Here is a 24,732-nt window from a genome sequence, read left to right on the forward strand (position 1 = left end):
TGATGAAAAACCCCACATTTTAATACAAGCACGTATACATGCACACACAGAGTTTGTATCATTTATGTGTCCTAACGGCATCTACATGATCAAGTAACAGATCACATTTTTCTAGGCGTAAAACAAATAATAACTTGAATTTTGTACATGAGAGTCTTACAATCTTAATTATCACGATCTCCGTGATAATACAATAGAAATTTTGGCAAGAAGAATACTACTTCTGTGATGAAACCTAAATAAAACTCCATCTTTAGTACTGGGAGACCTTACTGCATGGATGAATAATGTTAGGGTCCCAAATGAAACCTAAATATAAGTAGCTTGAGATCTTCATGCAAATCAGTGAGAATTTCCATATAAAAATGCAACACTAGAATATCTTGTCACATCTAGAGGAAAAACACTTGTTTGGGAACGGTAGCACAACATCCTCACCCTGTTTCTGGTTACCTTTCTACCTTTTATATTAACTGTTTCTAAATTAATACAAAATGTACATATTAGTACCTATACTTATGTTAACTCATGCACTGTTAGCAAGCTACCTTGAAAAATCTTTAGAATTCACTTCCAGTTTGAGCCATCTTCAGGCATGGTTTCAGGCTAGGAGCTATGCCTCATTATGTTCCCATTCTGGTTACATCAGGGACCTAGTTTTGATTGTAGGCTTGAGACACTACTCTAATACAAATACTTAACTACAGTAACATAGATAGGAGATCATTTAATGTTGTGACTCTAGATTACAAACCTCATCAACTAAATTTCTTAGCATAATAACTTTCCTGCTGTCACTTAAGAGAATTCCATGCAAAAAACTAGCTCTGTGAGCAGTCAGTAACACTATGTAAAGCTTTTGTGGGCTTGCAACCTTAACTCTATTCTGGCTGTCACTGAAATTAACACCAAAATACTCATTTACTGAGAGTATGATCGAGTCCTGTAAAGATGAGCTCATTCAATGGCATTCATTCATCTCATAATCATTCTCTTAAACAGTGCTTGTAATTCATATATATGGCAAAATTGCAGTTCAGATAATAGTAATTACCTATAATGTGTTTTGTTTATTTATTTACAGTTACCTGGCTTTAATTAATTGAAGGTCTTGGAACATTTTAAAAAAATTAAGTGCTGTATGACTAACGAGTACGACTCTCCGTTCCTGAGGCATCCATTCTCAGAGGTCACCTGTAAACTATGACCACAGGTGGAATCTGTGAGAGCTGCAAGAACACCATTTATGATTACCCGGTCCTGGGGTACATCTCAGAGCTTTTCAACTCTAACTGACATGTTTCCCACCCTGCTGCACCGACGATCAGTGATTTTCTGGCCAGTGTTGAAGGGCAGCGCAGACAGCAGACAGTGGAGAATAGTCCTGTATGCCTTTATGTGTTCTGAACTCAAGTTTCTATAGGCTTTACATCCCTCAAATTTGTCTTCTCCTTCCTTATTTCCACCACGCTCCTTTCTTCTAGGTTAGGCATAGAGTTTTTGGCACTTTCCCAGTCTCTATAATGGCACATCTGTATATTTTATCATAAGGTATTTCCTTTTTCCTTTCACATAGTGTTCCACCAAGCCATCCTGCTGTAAACTCTTACTTGTATAATCAATTAATCAGTTCTATATTAATCTCTTACTATATTATGATGAATGCTAGACTGCTCAGTTACTTGAGACAAGACCTAGGACACATTAGGCTTCATCAGATAACACTATGCAAAGACTACACAGCATTTAAGAAATCCACATTATCAAGAAGAAATCAAAAAGGATATCACTGTATGTTGTTCATGTGAAAAGAGTCCTTGTAGACATGGAAAATTTAACACTCCTGGGCCACAAAATGAAGGCCAATTGCTAAATATATGCATAGGATGGAGATACTGTCCCCCTGTGCACTGGTACATGGTGCCTTATGGCCGGTCCCTGGGAAAAGCAGGCGTGTTAGCAGAGTCAAGGCAAGAAGGTTTTCTGCAGAATCAGTGTCATGTCACAGCAGTTACAAGCCTTGCAAGGGTAAAGCAAACCCCATTACTAAGCAGAATCCCTATCACAGTCTGTGCAATTTATACCTTCATTATACCTTCGAAAAAGAATGCCTCCTGACACAGGGAATTAGTTGTGCTGCTGCCTTCATGTCACCTTGAAAAGTCTATTATTTTATCTATAGATACCATATCTACAAAATTCACGAATACCTCTTATGAAACTCGAGAGGCCAAAGTTCACATACCAAATTCTGGCTCAACTTAATCAGTAGGGAAGAAATTTCATACAGGTTTTTCTTTTTGTAACTTCTATAAAACAACACTAGATTTTTTTGTCTAGTAGAAGGCAAAACCTTTTGTTATCTTAATTTTCCTTACAGAAAGAAAATACAAAACCTACCTTGATTTTTCAGTGGTAAAGGCATAGTCTCCCTGAGTTTACTTAAAAGGTTTTTCATTTCTCTCATATCTCTGTGGAAACAAAAGTTGAAAGAGATACAATGGAACAGCAGTTGAAAAATGAATGGGGAATGGCTCACAGTATACCTTTATATGCTGAAATAATGGAGCAATAAATACAAAAACCTGTTGGGCAAGCATTTGGTTCACATACATGTATCAAAAGAAGCATATCACAATAAAAGGAAGTAGATTTAATCAGGGAGCACTTTTAAGCCAGTCTGATATTAACTACTTGAATCTGATCCAAATTTATCATCTAAGCTGGCACTTCAGTATTCCATACTAAGTGAGTTGGTGGGCACAATGTGATCCTAGTGGCAAAGTACACAACATACCTTAAAATTAGCACAAGCAAGTACTAATGTCAACTTAATACCTTTTATCAGCATTTCATATCTTGCGCCATGAATGCATTTCATTGTTCCAAAGGAAATTAAAATCCTTGATATTTAAGCTCCCTGCACATTAAATGAAAATTTCAGAAACAGAGCTGTCACTTTTACCCCTCTTAGGACTCAGGCACAAAATTTTTCTAGAAGGCAGAAGACAGAAAATACGATAACAAAATACCATCTCACAAAGCAAGTTACGTTTGGATATATTTTGAGAAGCAAGAAGTTGCAAAAAGGTTCCTATTTTACAGATAGATGGCAGACTAGCAATTCTGTGTGCAGGGTTGTTATGTCTTAAGGCTTTCAGGATTTAAAAACAATGTGGTCTTGACTCATTCATCTACATATAAAATGGTTCTTAGAAATGAAGCAGTATGACTAATAATAAATTGCTGTTTTATTCTCCAAGTTAATCTCAGTAGCGTATAACTTCATTTTATATAAATAAACATGGAAACCATTAAAATCTCAGCAGCAGCAGCTAAATAATCAAAGTCATAAAACCAGGTATTTTTGGCAAAGAAACGTTGGCAATCAGGATTGCTCCCTACTGCACGCTCTCATTTTTGCTTTTCAGCTGCACAGTTAAGAGAGTAAATGAAGTCCAAACCTGTGGATGATGTTCCCCTCCTAAGACTTCCACATTGATAACTGTGGGCAGAAATAAATGAACTAGATTTTGTGCTTCTGATTTATGAAACCAGAACCATAGGCCAGCAGATTTCACATACACAATCAGAAAGCACTGAAGATGAGACAAAAGCTGCCTCTTTCAGAGAACCCGGTGCACTAGCAACCTCATTTCCCATCCTTTGTTTTTAACAACTACCCTCTGGTAAGCAGCGTAATTAAGGATGTCACTTCTCTTTGCCTTTTTTTCAGGAGTTGCTCTCAGATGCATTAAATGTAACAGGAATGCTAACAGATTATTTGATTTACTAATACCTTTTATAGTAGCAACACTGGCTGCCTAATTGGAAAAAGCTAAATAAACCATAGACAGAAATTTGTTTCGTTTAGGAATGAAGTACTACACATACCTGTCAGTGTTTTCAATATCTGTGGAAACCTGCCATAAATGCTGTTGAATATCTGTTGGTGATGATGATGTGTCTTCTAAAATAGGTACTTCAGAACTCTCCTCCACTTTAGTATCTAGTATCTTGGATTTGGCACAAGGTTCTTTTCCTTTAAAATATTTAAACAAAACATATATCCCCATTATTTATTAAGTTGTATACACAGATTATATAATTGATGTTTTTGAGCCTGATCTTGCACAGTATAAATTAAGGAAGTGGTGAATGCAAACTCTGAGGAAGAACTGTTCAGAAAGAGAGCGGACCACACCAATCTGCTAATCAGTGCTGATACTGAACAAAGCTAAGAGAAGACCCATGCAAGCATGTGTCACCCTTAGAATTTTACACAGTATTATGAAAGGTTTCAGTTAAACTCCAGTGACTCACATGTGACACAAAAATAAGAGCCAGAGGACAAAACAGAACAAAACAAGTACAGAAAATACAGCATACATTCTGAAAGCAACTTGAGAATCTTTGACACTAAAGAACACTGTAATTACAGCAATACTAAAGGAAAACAAAAGACGAAAATGTGCAGCTTTTTACTTCAACATTTTAAAAGCAATACATAGCTGTCACCACTCACAGTCCAATATGAATTGTATTCTGAATTTCCATGCTTACACTTGCCTAATTCATGCTCACTATATGAAAAAGAAATGCACTGTTGGAATTGAACGGGGGCTTCCTGACAGATCTGCCAGAGCTTTTGTCAGGGAGATAAAGTGTGTGGCTCATGACAGTGGAGTATGCAAGAGAGTTAAGCACTGGTGGGATGTTTTGGCAAAGTTGTAAACCTGCTGTGGGCTGTCTGATGGTATTCCTTTCTGTAGTGGCACGTACAGTCCTAGCACCAAGTACATTTAAATGAAAAAAATCAAATTGGAGTGGATCTCAGACACATTATCGAGAAGTTAAAAGCTTTTCCCCCTCTGAGTTCTCCTTAAATGAAGTAGACAATCCCAGAAAACAAACAAACAAACAAACAAAACCAAAAAACCAAAAACCCAAAACCTTCTAAAAATAGAGAAAAAAAAGTGAATGTTTAAACCAGTGGTATAAGGAGTTGAGTAGGAAATATTATTTTCATCTCACAGCTGTTGCAATTCGAAAAACTTTCACATCGGTAACGTGAGTAGTTACTATAAGGTTTGACAAAGAACAGGAAGAACAAGAACAGCTAATAAAGTAGTGGTCATTTAGCCCATTCTTCTGGCACACTAGAGACCAAGGTGGCAGATCATGCTATATTGCTCTTCCACATCACAAAGAAGTATCCCTGCTATCAGGCTTGTAACCTTGTTTTTTTTAAACTAGAAATTTCTGGATCTTAAGAAACTTTTTTTTTTTTGGCAGATTCTCTACATTGTTGTATTCTGGTAAATTATTCCTTTGCTGAAAAAAAAATATTCTTAGCTACTTGCCTGAATGTCAAACTAGACATCACTTAAATTACAGGAAATCCTTGCCTAATGTTTTCTTTACTCTTTAAAGTTGGTAGGAAGCCCTTTTCCCTGCTTCCCCCAGCAAAGTCATCTAGCTATGATTCCAAGAGATAGCATGATCTGACATAACAAGTTTATAATCTATAAAAGAATTATGTCCTGTGTCCCTTCTCTGCTAGTTACTTTGGCATCCACTGCTAACTTGTGCTTTGCCAGATCCCTCAGGTAGGCACTTTAACCCATCAAATGGTAGAAGATGACTTCAAAAAGAGGAAAAGTAAAGTGTTTAAGTTTTCTGACGTTGCACTGATTTAAGTCAGGTCAGTAAACAACACGACATGTTCCAGAGCAAGTGCCAGAGGAGGAGGAGGGTGATCACTGCCAGATGCAGTGGAAGGGAAGAAGAAGTGAAGGCATGATGAGGGAGGGGAGATGGAGGGGAAGGGATCAACATCTCTCTGTTGGTAACAAGTTATTATTCTGACTCAATTGCTTGTAGAACAGCAGCCTAAGCCTACTTCCCAGATATGTTTTACTCTGTACCATGCAATTTTTTCTAGTTCTTAACTGCAGAGTATGTTGTTACTTTAAGGTAGTAAATATCGTACAATTTAAATTGCTAATTTGTGCACACTTCATCTTTCCCATTACAAGAAACCCATAACACAAGACACTGCAACCAATATCTCACCCTTTTGTGAAAGAGGGTTGCCCCAGGGAAACCATCTAATTTGCCACTGATATCACAAGGTTTTACTGCTGGAACTGGCTATTAGTTAATTCTCCCATTATTTTAAAGTGTTATGTTGGAAATCTGACCTGGTCTTTGGTGACAAGATGTCAAGAACAACCCTGTCTATAGATGTATCCTTCAGGGATGTGAAAAGCGTTTCAATGGAAAAAATAACAATAGTAGATGAAATAAGAGTAATGGCTCTTTTTCACAACTTGAGAACAAGAAGCACTGAAACTGTAACATTCTTTTTGTTAGCACAAAGGCAAGCTCTTGCAGATTTAACAGAATGAACAGCACAGATTTCAACTGAAATAGCTTTTAACCAGTAATTCTGTTGTATTGTGAACAATTCATGAAGCCTTTATTGAATCTCAGAGCATCTGCTCAATCACTTGAAAACAGCTAATAATAAAGGCTTTGCTTGAATAATAATGTATATGACTCAGGCTTAATACATCTACTACACAGCCCGCAGAGAAACAAAAGCTCTTCAATTTTCTCATCCTTCTTGTGGGGGTAAGGATATCTTTTGTATTACACATTCTTAAAATAGAGATTTGAACCCTGAATTTTACTTTCATTAATTTCAGTTGGAGCTTGATCATGCACGGTGTTTTCAGAGACATCCACAGTCACTTGTTCCTGCCAGTGGACCAGACAGAGTTTCATTTTACTGTGAAATTTTACTATAAAGCATGATGTATTCTATGTATTCTTTGTCTTCTCTTTGTCTTTTTTTTTTTTTTTTTAACAAGCAGAAAATGCCTTTGGTAGGATATTAAATTCACTGAATTAAATAATGCTGCAGATTAAACTTGCATGAGAATAAATAAGAGGGTAGCAAATGATCAGTTCAGTAAGGATATATATATCTCATCTGTGACCACTGGGCTTCGTGTGTCCCACCTGTTGTGCTCCTTACTGCTTCCATGGTTATCTGTATGTGCTTCTGTTGTGCTGCGCTGTGTACCTGCTCTTAGTCATCACCTGTTTCCCAGTGAAAATTTCATAATGAAAAAAAGAAATCTGTTACATGTCCATCAGAGACAGTTAGGCTTTACCACAGATGAAACAGAAAGATCTTTAAGAGGAATAACAAAATTTAACAAAGCTGAGAGAAACCCTCTCTCAAAAAGAAGGCAGCATTTGCATCAGATTTCTAACCTGGCAATTAAGGATAAATGCACAAGCTATAGGTCACAGCTAAAGTGAATTACATGTAGAACATACAGAGGGGAATAGGAAAGAATAGTGTACGAAGTGATAAAGAAATGTGGCAAATATGGCTAACAACCTGATGAACTTCATTTCTGACTTAAACTTGGGACCTGCAGAACTCAGAGATCGTCTCACTGGAAATACTATTATTAAGAAAAAAGCAAAATTAACAAGTCTGTATTAGATATTGCATTTTCCTCCTCCCACACTTGTTTTTGTTCTATTAGTTTTGGCGTCTTCACAGTGTTCACACAAGAATGGATGATTTTCTGGGGTTTTTTTAAGTGCTTGTTCATCCATACCTGTGTGGTTCTCTTCCCTCATGCATCTTATCCCTCTTGTGTAAGTAATAATATGTGTAAGTAATTACACGTATCTACCAGTGTTTAAATAGAATGCTAAAATCACAGCACATCCATTAAACAATCCTTCCTTTCTCCTTCAAAATTCTAAATAACATGTAATGTAAACAAAGCCAAATAAAACAAGAATCCCTTCGCTGAATTGAGGGTTTATTTTTATAATTTGTAATACAAGCTATCATAGGCTTTTAGTTACTATTTTAAAGAAATATCTGTTGTTATCACAAAACACATACCGGAAAAAGAACAATAATGGTATGAACTTCTTATATGGTAGATGATACACTGTTACTTGTGATTTGCTATCATTCTCATGTACCAACAATGCACGGATGAGTTCAGTCTGAATTTATGTCACAAAAACCTAATATTTTCTGTCCATAGTATGTACACATGATTTTCCCATAAGATTGAGTCCTTCTCTTTTTTACCTAAACATGCAGGCACCTACCACTTTTGTTAGTGCTGGTATCATTCTGCCCTCAGCTACATTTATACATCTGAATGACAACACAGTCACTGGTCTCAGCCTGCACAGGTTCAAGAGGGGAAAGTCCTGCTTAACAAGCTTAATTTCATTCTACAACAAGGCTACCCAACTAGTTGCCCAAGGGAAGCCTGTCGATGTGATCTTTTTGGATTTCAGTAAAGCCTTTGATACTGTCTCACAATATCCTCCTGGACAAGATGTCCACCACACAGCTGGATAAACACACGGTGCACTGGGTGAGCAACTGGCTGATGGGCTGGGCTCAAAGGGTTCTAGTAAATGGGGTAATGTTGGGCTGGCAACCAGTCACCAGTGGGGTTCCACAGAGATCCATCTTAAGACCAGCTCTCTTCAATGTCTTTATAAATGACTTGGACACAGGACTGGAGGGAATGCTAAGTAAGTTTGCCAATGACACAAAATTGGGAGGAGCTATTGACACTCTCAAGGGCAGAGAGGGCCTGCAGAGGGATCTGGACAAATTGGAGAACTGAGCAGTCACCAACCACATGTACTTTAACAAGAGCAAGTGCTGGATTTTGCAGCTGGGACACAGCAACCCTGGCTGTACATAAAGACTGGGGGATGAGAGGCTGGAAAGCAGCTCCACGAAGAGGGATCTGGGAGTTCTGGTTGACGGTAAGTTGAACATGAGCCAACAGTGTGTCCTGGCAGCCAAGAGGGCAACCGTGTCCTGGGGTGCATCCAGCACAGCATTGCCAGTCGGGCGAGGGAGCTGATTGTCCCGCTCTGCTCTGCACTGGTGCAGTCTCACCTGGAGCACTGTGTGCAGTTCTGGGTGTCACTGGTTAAAAAAAGATATAAAGCTACTGGAGAGTATCTAGAAGAGGGCTACAAATTTGGTGAAGAGTTTGGAAAGCAAGCCGTGTGAGGACCGGCTAAAGTCACTCGGTTTGTTCAGCCTGGAGAAGGGGAGACTAAGGGGAGACCTCATCATGGCTACAGCTTCCTCACAAGGGGAGAAGGAGGGGCAGGCACTGATCTCTTGTCTCTGGTGACCAATGACAGAACCCAAGGGAATGTCAGGAAGATGTGCCAGGAGAGGTTTACATTGAACATTAGGAAAAGGTTCTTCACCCAGAGGGTGGTGGAGCACTGGAACAGTCTCCCCAGGGAGGTGTCATGGCCCCAAGCCTGGCAGTGTTCAAGAAGAGACTGGACAACACCCTCAGACATGTGGTGTCCACTGCGGAGTTGTCCCATGCAAAAACAGGAGTTGGACTTGATGATCCTTATGGGTCCCTTCCAACTCAGGACATTCTATGATGTCAGATGGGGCTCACATATCTCTATTTACAGTCGTAGAGCTGTACTTCTTTCTTCATGGGTTCCAAATAGGCTTGTGGTAAAAATAAACAATATGTAGGTAACAAGCACTAAAGTATTTTGCATTTTATTCTGAGAAATTAATGTATAAAGATATCATTTAGAAAAAAAAAGACACAGGAAAGAATAAGACTTTGAGAACATTTCATACAAGAAACTGTAAGATTCTGGGAATCTAATATATTGCGGACTTATTTTTTCCCATACATTGATTCAAATTCTTTTAAAATTACTAGAGCTATGTGTAAATAACTGACAGCATAAATTACCTCTCCATGTGTGTACGCTTCTTTTTCAACAAGTTTCAAACAATACACAAGGTTGAACAGATTCTCAACCACAATAATATATTCTTATAATTACACATAAACTATGAGCTATTTTTTTCAGACTTGGCATAAATGGTTATCGCTTTCCAATGTCGTACTTCTTTGACAAGGTAGCTTTAACTACTTTTACAGCATGTTTTGAACTTTGGAAAACACTTCCAGTTTATTTCACCTGTTCGCCCTTGCTTTTGATTTGTTATATGGGCCTAGTCCCTTAATTACTAAAACGAGTACTTTGCTCAAATGCTGCATAGCTAGCTAATAGAATAAGTGCAATCTGCTATTTAGAGTTTAAAAAATATTTTCAAATATATGTAATTTCATAACCAAATCAATTACATCTGTAGATGATGCTAAGAAATTAATGGTTTCTATATAAACGTGTATAGACATTAAAGTTCATTAATGTGCACCTCCACAGTGAAATGCTATAATAATAATAATAATCATCATCATGATCATCATCATCATCATCATCTACAGTTTCTAACAACAGAAGGATTATATCATGATTGTGGATATATGAATCAGAAAAGCTCTTCCATCTAATATGTTTACACATTAAAAATGCAATTAAGTTCTTTATAAAGTATCAATGAAAACATATGATCCCAAAATACTTGTGGCTGAATACAGCAACGTATGCTGGAGTGCACTTCAGAATGTTGTGACAGTTTTGGGTTTTCTCAATGTGGGACCGCGACAACCTCAGTATTAATTTGGAAAATGCGTAATCATATCCAGCAGCTTCCATGGAGAGAAAATATGTTGACTACTTCTTCTAAGATGTTGCTAGCTAAGCCAGGATTTTTTTATTTAATCAAAAGAATAGTCAATGTTGTGATCATCCAATATCAGTAAAGTAGACAAATAACATTTCATGGAGTTAGAGCTGAATTTTGTAAACACTTCAGAGAGGTACCTAAGCTCCTTCAGAATATCTTATGTTCCATGAAACTCCAATTCAACTTTTAAGAGGTATTGCTAGGTTTAAGAACTGTGTTTGACACTTCTGCCTAAGGCACAAAACTATATAATGCAAATGATAGAGGGGAACAAAGATAAAGAACCAAGATAAAGAGAGAAGCTGCAGGTCCTAGGTAAGTGAACTCATCTGTTGCTTGACAAAGTCTGAGAAAGATGATGCTATCCAAAGAAGTTCTGCCAGAGTGTGACAGTGATGCAGAAGAAAACTAGGTGAACAAATGCAGTGAGAAGCTTCAGAAGATTTGCTGGAAGAGCCAGAACGAGAGCTGCTCTCTGCCCTATCTACCACCCTCCCATAGGTATTTGCTGTGGTCAACCCCAACAGGTACTGGCTATGACAAAACAGACAGGAAGATCCTTAAAGCCATCATATTAGAAATAGCACGAAGACACAAGAGAGTTTCTCATAGTGCTGCCCTGAAAACTGGACTCTATACCTGCCCAAAGTTTTCATGTGATTCTATCCAAGTTGGTCAAACACAGGTCCTCAAAATATTTATTGACAAAGGATTTCTAATTGATTGCTCAACCCAGAGACTCTTTGCACCCAGCTCTAAACAAAGCTACTGAAAAATGATGAACACTACAGCAGTGCACAAAGTAACTGCAATCTCAAATTCTAGATTAGCAATCTTTAGCTTAATCTCTCTTTGTTCCTTCTGCTACTACCTCACTACTTGAGGCAGTTCCGAAGATAATTCCATCAGTGCAGGAGTTACTGAGAAAGGTCTGAGGAACAGAAGAATTATGCTTTTAGAACAGATTTGTGCGCAATGCAATGTATGAACACTGAACAATTTGAACAGACTAACTACAAAAAGCCTGAATTAAGGCTACTTGGGCATGTTTCATTATGTCCTTTGAAACTTCCTAAATGTTGAACTCTGCAAACATAATGTAGATTCAACACAGCTAAATTGAGGAGGTGTGGTCTAGACAATAGAGTAGTGAGGTGGGTTGCAAACTGGCTTAAAGAGAGAAGCCAGAGAGTGGTGGTCAATGGTGCGGAGTCCAGTTGGAGGCCAGTATCTAGTGGAGTGCCTCAGGGGTCAGTACTGGGGCCAATATTATTCAATATATTCATTAACGATTTAGACGAGGGAATTGAGTGTACTATCAGCAAGTTTGCTGATGACACTAAGCTGGGAGGAGTGGCTGACACGCCAGAAGGCTGTGCTGCCATCCAGCGGGACCTGGACAGGCAGCAGAGTTGGGCAGGAAATAACCTGATGAAATTTAACAAGGGAAAGTGTAGAGTCCTGCATCTGGGCAGGAACAATCCCAGGTACCAGTATAGGTTGGGAAATTACATATTAGAGAGCAGTGTAGGGGAAAGGGACCTGGGGGTCCTGGTGGACAACAGGATGACCATGAGCCAGCACTGTGCCCTTGTGGCCAGGAAGGCCAATGGCATCCTCGGGTGTATTACAAGGGGTTGGTCAGTAGATCGAGAGAGGTCCTCCTTCCCCTCTACTCTGCCCTGGTGGGACCCTATCTAGAATATTGTGTCCAGTTCTGGGCCCCTCAGTTCAAGAAGGACAGGGAACTGCTGGAGAGGGTCCAGCATAGGGCAACAAAGATGATTAAGGGAGTGGAGCATCTCCCTTATGAAGAAAGGCTGAGGGAGCTGGGGCTCTTTAGTTTGGAGAAGAGGAGACTGAGGGGTGACCTTATTAATGTTTATAAATATATAAAGGGTGAGTGCCACGAGGATGGAGTCAGGCTCTTCTCAGTGGCAAACAATGATAGGACAAGGGGTAATGGGATCAAGCTGGAACACAAGAGGTTCCACTTAAATTTGAGAAAAAACTTCTTCTCAGTGAGGGTAACAGAACACTGGAACAGGCTGCCCAGGGGGGTTGTGGAGTCTCCTTCCCTGGAGACATTCAAAGCCCGCCTGGACACATTCCTGTGCGACCTCTCCTAGGTGTTCCTGCTCCAGCAGGGGGATTGGACTAGATGATCTTTTGAGGTCCCTTCCAATCCCAAACATACTGTGATACTGTGAAAAAAACCCCGAATCATTAGAAACACTTACCTCAGCTTATTTACTGCACTACACAGTGGGAAATATTTATGGATTTTGGCCAGACTGTCACTGTTATATCTCAAAGAAATAACAGACTGACTTTTCTAGCAGAGATTGTCTGACAGGAGTAAGTTAATCTAAAGCACTATAAGTATGCAAGAAATTTCTCTACAGGAAGCTTGATATAAACTATGCAGTATATATAGGAATGTTTGTTCAGTAGAACAAAAAGATAAGGGGAGATGAGAAGATCAGTACTGCGAAAGTCCGTGAAAATACCCAGAGCTCAGCCTTTCAAACCATAGTGTGATGTTTCACTAAAGAGCATCTGTTTCCCAGCAGGGAGCATTGGTTGAATTTCTCTTGGAAAAAGAGCATCAGCATGAGCCCACTGCCTTAGCTTTATCAGTTCTACAGTTTGTTTGATAATGTCTGGTCATGATACCAGTTACCCACATTAGTATTTATTAGCTGTAGATTGCTTAGAACAGCCTGCAGGTCATTCTACTTGAATCTCTGATGGCTTTCGAGTAACTACATAAATACGTGAAATCTCATGGGAGATTTAAAAACCTAACAAATCACTTACCCAGCAGGTAAAAGGACTGGAAAATGGAAAATATTACATCCACATGAAAAATCTTACCTTCAAAAATGAGCTTCAAAACACAGCAAGAACATCAGACAACAGACATTTAAGAATTAAGCTAAATTTCTAAGGGTAGTAATCTTTGTACGAAGGGAAAACTTTTAATTTTTTTTTTTATTTTTTAATATGGTCACTTGGTGAAAAACCAGTGAAAAACTAACCAGGTGAAAAAGTAAAAAAGCTGTATACTAGCAACAGCACAATATGCCATATAATGGTGAAATTACCATCTCTTTCATTCCTAGAGATAAATTTATGGACTTTGCCTATACTGCAGTACCATTCTCTGTAAGTAAAGAAATTAGAGAAAGATATAGGTTCATTCTACTCCTTGGAAAATAGTATGTTTTGGCAGAAAACAGAACAGATAGGTTGTAAGGTCATCTAGCCTAACACGCCACTGAAAGCAGGGCCAACTTGCATCTGACTGCTCAGAGCTGTTTTAGTGATCAGTATCTCCAAAGATGGAGATTTCACACCCTCTTTGGATGCCTGTTCTCGTATACGACTACCTTCACTGTGGAAAAACACTTAACATGTAACCCATTGCATGATGCCTTTACAACACTTCTAGGTGTTGTAAATACCAAGTATTTAAATTACAAGAGCAGTGTTCTATTGGCTAAATTCAAAAATTGGAATTATTTGAATCCCTCTGATTAATTTTTGCCTATTATTAAATTTTCCCAAAGAATGTCACAGAAACTTAGAGCCAAGTTACTGTGGTTATCTATATGCATACAGCATATTTAGCAATAGGAGAATAGCTACCATGATTTTCTCTATGGTGAGATGAGGAGCTACTGCTGGACAGGAACTAAGCTGTCCCATACTGTAATGCTGTATTTCATCTTATCCAACTTTAGACATCTAATAGTTTGATGTTGAGTTTAAGTTATTAATTTGGATTACATACAGAGGCAAGAGGGAGAGACAAGACATATCTGGGTTATCGATGGTACCTCAAGCTACTTTCTTTCTGTGATTACAGAAGGTGGTTTGACAACTGTAACCAATGTGAGGAACTGTAGTGCAATCTATCTTAAAAAATGACGATTAATTTTAGCAGCTACTGGCATGTTGTTATAAAATGGCTCTCTAATTCTGCTTCTTCCTATTTTAAAGATTTCAACTTGAGAAAACAACTGAGAAGTTCAATTGAGCAATTATAAAACTCTAATTCTTATTTTCATAATAAAAATATGACTGGCTTTGGCCGTATCCTATAGCTAGATGTGAAAAATACATTATGGGATCTTTCAGCAGGGCAGGAAATATATAGGGCTCATTACAACACCTTCATTACAGTTCATAACAGAACTTTGTCTTGTCTTTACCTAGTATATTCTGATGAGATATTATCTGCAGAAAGAGCATTTACAACTAGCACAGACAGAGTCCCAATGAGTGTGTACCATCACTCAGTAATGAGGGTACTAAGTAACCTAATTCAGTAAATTATCTGCATTTCTCCATCTTCCTTTCATTAAGTGTCTAATCAAATATGAAATCATTGGATAGATGCATTTTTGCTGAAGCGAGGACATCTACTTTGTGGGTAAAAACACTCTATGAGATAGATTTCAGTTCTGAATCTAGTATCTAGTTTTATAGAGTTTGGCAGCTTTTTAGCTATATTTATCTGTCTTTTGCTATAAGCTAGCGTTGTTGGATAAATAACAGGGATAGTAAAGAATGAGTTTAGTACTAAAACCATGCCATATTGCTCCACCAAGTGCCCTCAAATATCACACTCAAAAAATACACCTAATAAAATGACTGAGATAGTTTTCTCACTGATTTGACTGACAGCTAAAACATTTGGGACCGCTATTTTAAAAAAAGAAAAATTCAGACTTCTAAAGTACAGGGGCATTAGTGACACATGCCTGATACGGCACATTTCCGTAACAACAATTATAACGAAATAGAAATACAGCTTTATTTCAGTAGCTGAAAAGCTTCAGCGGAATACTTCATTCTACAGTTTGGTGCTTTGTCTTTCATGAATATCCATGCACGTCCTAAAAGACTGTTGTTTATTTTTTTCAATCAGCATCTGTATGTTTGTGCAATTCAATACCTTTCCGATGAAACTGCAGTGATCCTAGCAGACATATGGACTTGAGCATTTCTGTTGTGTACATTTCTAAGCAACACTGTAACTGGATGTATAGTCGACAGATTTCAGGATGAATTTCACCATCTTCTGGGCTGCAGTAAAAGAGAAAAATTTTAGTTAGGAATGAGACTGGAAGAGAGGGTCATCAAATCCACTTCCCTGCTGTTGGAAGCAACCACATAATACTCTGTTTCATGAAGCTATGTGTATATGATAAAAAACCTGTTTCTAACAAACTCTATTTACAAACAATTTTCTAGCTCTATAAAGCTCTAGACTTAAAACAGCTAAACTTGGGTGGTCTTTGTAAGATTTCATGTCTTCTCCTCTGTATATTTTTGGAAAAGAGGTAAGTAAGTGTCTGAGATATCTTCTCCTTTTTAAAAGCTTGGGCTAAGTATTTTCTGGTACATTAAAGGGTTATTTTACCATCCAGGTCCAGTTACTATTGGTCCTGGTGCAGATGCATAATCAGCTCTACTTTGAAGACACTCTCATCAGAAACAAGTCAGTTGTATTATTTTGGTTCTATACTTTCTGCCTGAATTTCTTTCACACCCACCCCATGTTTAAATTAGTAATCAAGGGATACTGCACTGCAAGGAGAATGGGATGCTCAAGAATTTTTTTCAGAAAAGTAGTAATAATCTTGAAAACAAAAACTGAAATCAAGAGTAATCCTACCCCTCCTATTAATCGCTTAAGACACTAAGAGACGAATTTACCCAGATCTAGGAACCAATTCTTGAGCCTGGCTGTAAAATCATAGAATCATAAAATAGTTTGGGCTGGAAGGGACCTTCAAAGGTCTTCTTATTCAAACTCCCTGTCATGAGCAGGGACATCTTCAACTACATCAGGTTACTCAGAGCCCCGTCCAGCCTGGCCTGGAATGTCTCCAGGGATGGGGCATCTACCACCTCTCTGGGCAACCTCGGCCAGTACAGAGTGTTTCCAAAAGATGGATCCAATTTCAAAGCAGTATATTTAACTATGGCAACATGTTACAACTACGCAAAAATTTACAAACAGCTGGGAGAGGCATCTAGCGGTAATCATTTGAAACTCTATGCCCTACCCTCTGAAGTGATAAAAGAGTTTCATTCATGGGCAGTCCATAGTTGCAGAGATAATAGCGCGATTTCAGATTGGGTCCATCTTTTACAAACACCCTGGTTTTTAATACCCTCAATGTAAAAAAAGTCTTCCTCATGTCTAGCCTGAACCTCCTCTCCTTTAGTTTAAAACCATTTCCCCTTGTCCTATCATGACATGCCCTGCTAGAAAGTCTGTCCCCATCTTCCTTACAGGTCCCTTTTAAGTACTGAAAGACTACAATAAGGTGTCCCCAGAGCCTTCTCTTCTCCAGGCTGAACAGCCCCAACTCTCTCAGTTTGTCCTCACAGCAGAGGTGTTCCAGCTCTCTGATCATCTTGGTAGCCTCCTCTGGGCCCTCTCCAACAGGTCCACACATTAAATCTCACTTTTGTAGGCTGAGAATGCTGCACAGGCATAAACATTATGCTTATAAACTTAAACTTTTTTCTATAAGTGTTTAAGAAGTGATTTACTCACTCACACCTCAGAATTAGGTTTTCAACACTCATTCTAAACGTACTTTCTAGAGGGCAGTAAGTGCGAAGATTGAAGAGTTAGGATTTCAGCCATTTCATGTTCATTCTTGCTATTGGTTTCCTACACACCGATGTTAAATGGTAAGATAACCCTCAAAACTGTTTTTTTATAACAACTACAGAAATCTGCTTTTCTAAATAACCTGAACCTAATGTAATTTCTAAATAATACAACTAAGAAATGAAAAAAAATTTCAGCCTGCTTTCAGATTTCTAGCCTATGAATAATAGAAATGATGCTTTCACAATGAAAAGATTGCTAGCATTCTTTACAGTGCTTGAATTTCCTGAGTTAAACTGATGCTTCAACAGACCCTCCCATATATGAAATAAAATTGGTCTTGTGGATTTCCTCATGCAAAACAAAGCAACTTACCTGAGAAATTATTTGTAGCAGCACTAGATTGGGCTGCTATGGTTGAATAATTTTCAATACAAATCCAGGCCAAAGGCTTCGAATCCTACAGCAAGCAATGTTACTTAAAATAGTAAAATAGGTTCTTTCTGACCTAAGACAAGAGGTTATTATTTATACCTAGATCCAGGGTACAGCTGAAATAGTAAGCACTTTTGTCAAGACCAAAACTTCATTTTAAGGAAAATTGTCTCAGTTTATGCTGATACAATCTTATTGAAGTTCAGTTCAAATGATTACTGCATGCTAAAACCTACTAATTCTTGCATTTGAGATTCACTCTTATTTCTGGCAAAGGAGACCATAAGTTGTTTTGAGTGACGCCTAGGAAGAATATACGTAGTTGTATCCTGGGTAAGAAAATAGGGCCAGTATAAGATAGGCCCTGATGCATGTGGCTCAGTGGGCAGGAGGAAGGTGCTACTTCAAAGGAATATTTGATGCCAACACTTGCCACAATCTGCCTTCAACAAGGAAGAAACTGTGTGGTTTTCCAAGGTTCTTAAGGGTTCCTGTCCCTACAAGGGACACCAGAAATCAAATGGAACCATGAAGGTTCCATAGAAGAGAACCTTCCTAAAAGGAAAGAGCAACCTTGGCACTTTCATAGCATATGAAGAAAGACTATGGGTGTTTGTACATGTTGAGAACAAGTGGTAGGAACCACAGTAGTGTTAAGCTGTACAACCAAGAATGCTTAACCAACCAAAAAATGCAGCCAAAAAAAAAAACCAAACAAAAAAATCAACAAGAAAAAAACAAGGTTGGAAAAGACTGAAGACTGAAAAGAAATCATGACTTAGTCAGAAGGAACAAAGGAAGATAGGTCCCACCTGCCAATCCATTTCAAAGTAGACCTCATAAAAAAGGCAGGAAATGAATGACTGGAGTGTAAATTGCAACTGCTGTTATATGTGTTACTTCAGGAGCAATACCACACATGATAATAAACCTGCCCAACTTCTTTATTTCTTTTGGTTAGACTATAGTATGTGGGTGTCTCTTAAGCCACATCTACTTTTCTACTTCTAGAGTTTGTGTTTATTGAAAAATTATACCATGCACAATATGGTATTTCCTGCATCTTAGCATAAATACGGAATAAAGCTATAGTGCAAGAACAAAAAAGGGTTCAGCCCCAATATCCTGAAGATGTCTTCTCAGATGTTTCCTATATTCCATCCTATTCTCAGTGATGCCAACTAGGAAAACATTTGATAGCCTTAAGATAAAGAATATTTTTCTGGAGAAATTAGCGGTCTGAATTTTTCTTTGCTTATTCAGAGTCAAAACCTTAACTCATATAAAACCACATATTTCCTAGAAATGGATCCATGTTGAAATCTCACGTTCTTTTCAAAGGACAAGAACATAAATGTTTTTAGTGACTACATAAACAGTAGTATAACAAAGAATGCTAGAACTGAAATGTTGGAAATTATGTTTAGAAGACACACAGCATCACAACACACACACATATATAAAATTATTTGGGGATAAACCAAATTTGATTTTTTAAAAGCTGTACTTAATTGCAGACTCATAAGACACCTAAAAGTCCTACTTCATAGATTACAATATTTTATATTTTTTACCTTGCATTAACTATCTAGTACTTTTTTTTATCTTGCATTAATCCATAGTACCTAGTCCTGGTTTAACAAGACTTAAATCTTAACATTTTCTGCAGTTTGCTGTTTCTTTCATTTTTAACCAACCTCTTTGTTATGTGAATTGTAGATGTTATATCTGTGATCAATTTGCTCATTAGAAATGGACTGTTCTCTCTACATAAACAATAACCACAAATTTAACAGCATTTCTCTTCAAATGAGAAGATGACAAGAACAGTTTATAGTACAAAAGTATTAGCCAAAGAAGATAAAACACGTATTGCCCAGATATAAATTTAATTTGTTTTACTATAGATCAGGAGCAGTTCTTCAGATAGACTGTTATTTCAAATTATAATAGTATTTTCAACACCAGAATCTACTTCTTCATTTTGCATGTATTGCTCCTAATGATTTCAACGTTTTCTGCAAAAGAGTTACTACAAGATTGGATTAATTTTACAGCAGAATAGGATTCTGATGTTTGATACAAAAGGCAGTTCCAGGAGAAGATGTAACTTTACAGAATTCATCTAGCCAAATACAGCACAAACAAGCAACTAGGCAAATACAGCAAAAGTACAGCACACGTTTTCATCCTCTGGAACTGTATGTAAACTTTCTGAACTTTGGGTCTATATATACCTGTCTTTATTTCTCTTATAGCTAAATTTAAGAACCATCCAATACATATTTAGATAATACATGGCCTCTTGAATGCTTTTACTATCCTGATTTGTCCTGCCTTTTAGCTTACAGATGAGATTGTTTTATACCCTCTAGTGTCACACATTCTTACCTGTGCATTCAACACTATTCCCAAGTTCAGCACCATCAAATTAATGCAGTAGATGCAGACCCAGCTTTTTTTTTTTCCCTCCCACCACGTGCATCACCTGCTGTTCCAGCTTGCTTCCCCATGAGTGCATTTACAGTAATTTCCTTTGAGCTACCCTTACCAACAGAGGGATTAAAGTCTCTGCTTGAGTTTCCTAAATGTCTAAACTTTTCTTTCTGAGCAGGGTTTCATTTGTCCTGAAGACAAACAGTTATACAACTAGTGACGGACCAATGAGTCACTGATTTGCCTATTCCACCTGCAGGGCACTGCCCCAGAAACATTGATGTGCAAAGTGGAACCTGCACAAAATAAAGCCACCACAGATGGTAATGATGACCACCTTCTGATCAGTGATGAGAGCCCTTTCTGGTAGGGAGCTACAGATCTACCCCACTGTGTTGTGTAAGTAGAGTTGAATCTGTCTAGCTTTTCTGAAAGCTTGGATTCTTTAACCACGAGTCTATCACTATGAGGAGCATGGAAACTTAAAAGATAATTTCCTTGTAGCAGATTTAGGCAAAAATGGATTATGGCTGTCCTAGTTTCCTCTGCAGGGTTTCACATGGTAGGCATTATTAAGATTTTTTAGAAGTCATGGCCATTACAGGAACTTTATTTACAAGGCTGAATGTATTTCTTCCTTTCTAGTTGCCTCTGGCAAAAAGACTGAGGATCTGCATACAAGTGTAAGAAAACAGTATTTTGCTTATATAAGCTATTTCATTTCTAAGAAGCAAAAATGGTGAAAACCCATCTTTAAAACTTTTTTGGTCTTACAGAATTTTTAATTGTACAGACTAAAAAAGCAGCAATTATATACAAGATGATTGGCTAAGAAGCCAATTAGAATTTATCAGTAGCTTCCTATTCACAAATGAGCTGGAAGAGTAACTGGAAAGCACAGTAACAGGTATTTCAATTTACTTTTTTTTTTTTTCTGCTGCTGTAAATCTAGTATATTCTTCTTGTATATTTATGAGTACCATGAGAATAAGGAAGATCTATGATCTACGCATGTTCTGACCCATTCTTGTTTTTTTCAAGAATATAAAGCATCTGTAAATAAATGGTCTGTAGGCAAAATTCTTCTCTCATTTGCAAATCCATACTAACAGCAGTGACATCCAAGAAAAATATTTTTAATTATCCAAAGTTCATACAATGAGAATTGTTTCCAGGCCACTACCCTCACTGATTGTCTCGAACTGTTTAATTAGCGTTGAATTGCAATAATGATCACGAGAATTCCATTAGCCTGAAATGATTTTCTCCTAGCATGTATATAGACCTCATTTTCACCTCTGAAAGCCACATGCTCTGACAGCAATGCACATAAAGACTTATTTTATAATCCTTGAAGCACCTTCTGTGTAATGGGCTTAAAATTTTCATTTAAAGTGTCATCAATTTCATTTCTCTCAGTAATTTGCTATATGTTCAGTGTCAAGCTGCGAGAAATGTTGAATAGGGAACTAGTACAGACATAACTTTCAGAATGTTTATTATGGTATATTTATTATTAAATAGCTATAAATCAAATTTGTTTTAATTTACAAAGAAAAGTTAATGAAAACTTGTATTATTACACCCCAAAGTCAGCTACCACTGTCTCAGTTAGTCCAGTCAATTCCTTTATGGAGATCATTTGGATGTTAAAGAAAAATTTCATATAACACAATCTCATAGAACTGCTGCGCTAAATCATGTTTCCAACTGAGCTGCTTAACAGCTTATGGGCAGCTGGACATATGAGAGCTAAGCACAGCACTGAGCACCTGCCTATGAGCCAAAGACCAGTTTCTCATTGCTGGCTTTTGAGCAGCTGCCACAAGGCTGTGAACAGGAATTGTGCTCACTTCCTGCATCCATTGTGAAGTAAAGAGGTACTGATAACCTTCAGACTACAGACTGAAACACAGGAGGTTCCACCTGAATAGGAGGAAAAACTTAGTTACCTTGAGGGTGCCAGAGCACTGTAACAGGCTGCCCAGAGAGGTTGTGGAGTCTCCTTCTCTGGAGATGTTCAAGACCTGCCTGGACACATTCCTGTGTGATCTGCTCTGGGTGAACCTGCTTTAGCAGGTGGGTCAGAGTAGATGATCTCCAGAGGAACCTTTCAACCCCAGCCATTCTGTGATTCTTTGATTTACAGGATTTGGATACACAGGTTATGGCTTCTTGGGGATATTCATCTGTCAGGGGAGCACTGCTGCCTTTCACAGGACTAATGCAACGAATGGCCCATGTGGCAGGGACCAAAGACAGAATTTATGGAATTCTACTGCTCTGAGAAAGCCTCTTGCCAGTGAAGTGGTAAGACACACGTGTTCCCATACATGGGGGGGGGGGGGGGGATGGTGAGATGGGTGCACACGTGCTTATGCAAATATTTCACATGTAGGGTGAAGTCTATAGGTACATACAAGCTGGCATATTGCTTAATAACTATCAGGCTTCACTCCTGCCTGATCTTCACTAGAAAACAGTAGGCTTTGCTTTTCAAATAAAGCCAAGAGAATGCGTTCCTTCATACAGAGATTTTTTGGGTTTGTTTTTAATTACAAAAACTCTGTATGAATGAAAGCCAGATGGTTAGCTTATTACTACTAACAACCACATTTCCCATCCTGAGGACTGTAAGATTACCTACTTGACCTGGAAACAATTGCTGATGTCTAGGGAAAACTGGCAGATCATTTGTTTCTGGTTTTCCTTTTTTCTCTCTCTGTTAAACTATAGCTATATATTAAATACTTTGAAATATTCTGTCCTTCCCTTTGTAGGAATTTCTGTTGTTATCGCATGAATATTATACCACCAAGGTGCCATAAAGGATGTAAGTCCTTATTCAAAGACATCAACACTACTCAGTCGGTGAGAAACTCATATGGCTGTGTAAGCCATATTTCTGCAGTTCGAGAATGCTGATATCTACATGAATTAAAAGTACTTAGAAAAGAGAAAATGCTGGTTTATTCCTTTATAAAACAGTAGCTTAAGTTACACAGCTTATCAAGCTGCTACTAAAATCACAAGTATGAATTTTTATAAATACAACTTAAATAAACTGATAAAATTACATTTTCATAAAATTGATGGTTTTCCTTCCACCAAGTCCTGCTTTTTCAAAATCAGGTCGTGTTTATGAAGCACTGACAAGAAGTTGAATTTATTTTCCTTCCTATTTTCCTAAGATGATATTTAAAATAAAACCTATAGGGGGAGCTCTTACACCAACCATATAGTAGCCGGTATACTGAAGAAAGGTGAACACTGCTCTTTGGATACTAATTTTAAAATACAGGAATAAAGGTGAAGAGCGAAAATTCCACTTAAAATTTTGATTTTTTTTACAAAATAGACAATTTTATTTTACTTCCAAAATGTTGATTACAACAGAAAAACACCTTCACGTTTTCCTGAGTTCCGACAAGTGTCCAGCATTCAGTTTCATTGAAATTACTGAAATTTAAGACAACTAAAACTGAACAAAGATTATGGTCTAGTTCTGAATGTAACTTAAAAATTTTAGTCACATATTTTCAACGGAGCAGCATTTTACTTTTACAGTCAACAACATTTAAAAATACATACTGATGTATCTTTGGTTAACAGAGTACCTAAGTTACTTGAAGGGTTTGATACATCTTTTTGCAAAAAAAGTTCTAAATATAACATATATAATAGCTCTAAACTATAATCAGCTAAAAGAATTATCTAGACATATAATGAAGGCTGCTTGTCTTGAAAAGCTAAAGAAAAATAAACCCTTGGCAAATTCTAAGTGAAAATTAATTAACCAAATTCTGCCTTATGTATAAGTTATGTATGAATATATGTACTTCTCATGAAAACAAATGTAAACTGGATTGATACAGTGTGGAAAATCACTGCCCACAAATATTATCCTGTAGGTTGTCTTTCACTTTAGTATCAGAAACACTGCAGCTTAGAAATACATAGCAGCTAAAAGATTATCACACAAACTGCTGTCAATTTCACTATCATGTGTTATTTGTTCTCTACTATTGTGCTGTAATACTGTGATACAACTGCTACACAATATCCCAGTCCAGCGAGAGGAAAACCAGAGCTAGCTCTTTCTCGTAAATGGCTGCAATGTTGTTATTAAATCAAATCGCTGTTTTGAAGCAGTTACACCAGCGCTCTCAATAACATAAGACAAATTTTATTCAGTTAGACCAATGTAAATCTCCTATTACTCTGATAAGGCTGATGGAGTAAATGTGGGTATATGGTAACACAAGTAGAATAAAACCAGAATGCAGTGATTTATATTGTAGAGACATTTCTAACTCCCAAGTTGATGGGAGTTTAGGTATTTCCATGCTAGAACAATTTACCTACAACAGCAGGAAATACACTTTTCTTATCCTTTCAAGAAAATTTCACTGACTTCCATAGAAGTTACCTGATAAACTAAGGGCCATCCCTCTATGGTCTGTAAATCACAGTAATTTTGAATACGTTGTTGTTTCCTTACTCTGGTACGCTCCCCTCTTTCAGAAATACCCCCAAAGGAAAAAATACAGCATCACTTAGATTATTGGAGTCT

General features: G+C 37.7%; 1 protein-coding gene across 3 annotated transcripts in view; it reads right to left on the reverse strand.

Annotated features, from left to right (window-relative positions):
- Positions 1-24,732, reverse strand: part of RGS7BP (regulator of G protein signaling 7 binding protein) — a 44,608-nt gene that overhangs the window by 998 nt on the left and 18,878 nt on the right. Inside the window, exons 3-6 of one of the 3 annotated variants that reach the window (XM_071801958.1) lie at positions 15,615-15,745; positions 3,895-4,042; positions 2,401-2,471; positions 5-1,229 (exon numbers count right to left, since the gene is read on the reverse strand). In XM_071801958.1, coding sequence (XP_071658059.1) covers positions 1,099-1,229; positions 2,401-2,471; positions 3,895-4,042; positions 15,615-15,745 — 481 coding nt within the window. In that variant the 3' untranslated portion in view covers positions 5-1,098. The other 2 variants (XM_071801959.1, XM_065860827.2) reach the window with 2 other exon arrangements.

Source organism: Patagioenas fasciata, chromosome Z (assembly GCF_037038585.1).
Source record: "Patagioenas fasciata isolate bPatFas1 chromosome Z, bPatFas1.hap1, whole genome shotgun sequence".
Classification (NCBI taxonomy): domain Eukaryota; kingdom Metazoa; phylum Chordata; class Aves; order Columbiformes; family Columbidae; genus Patagioenas; species Patagioenas fasciata.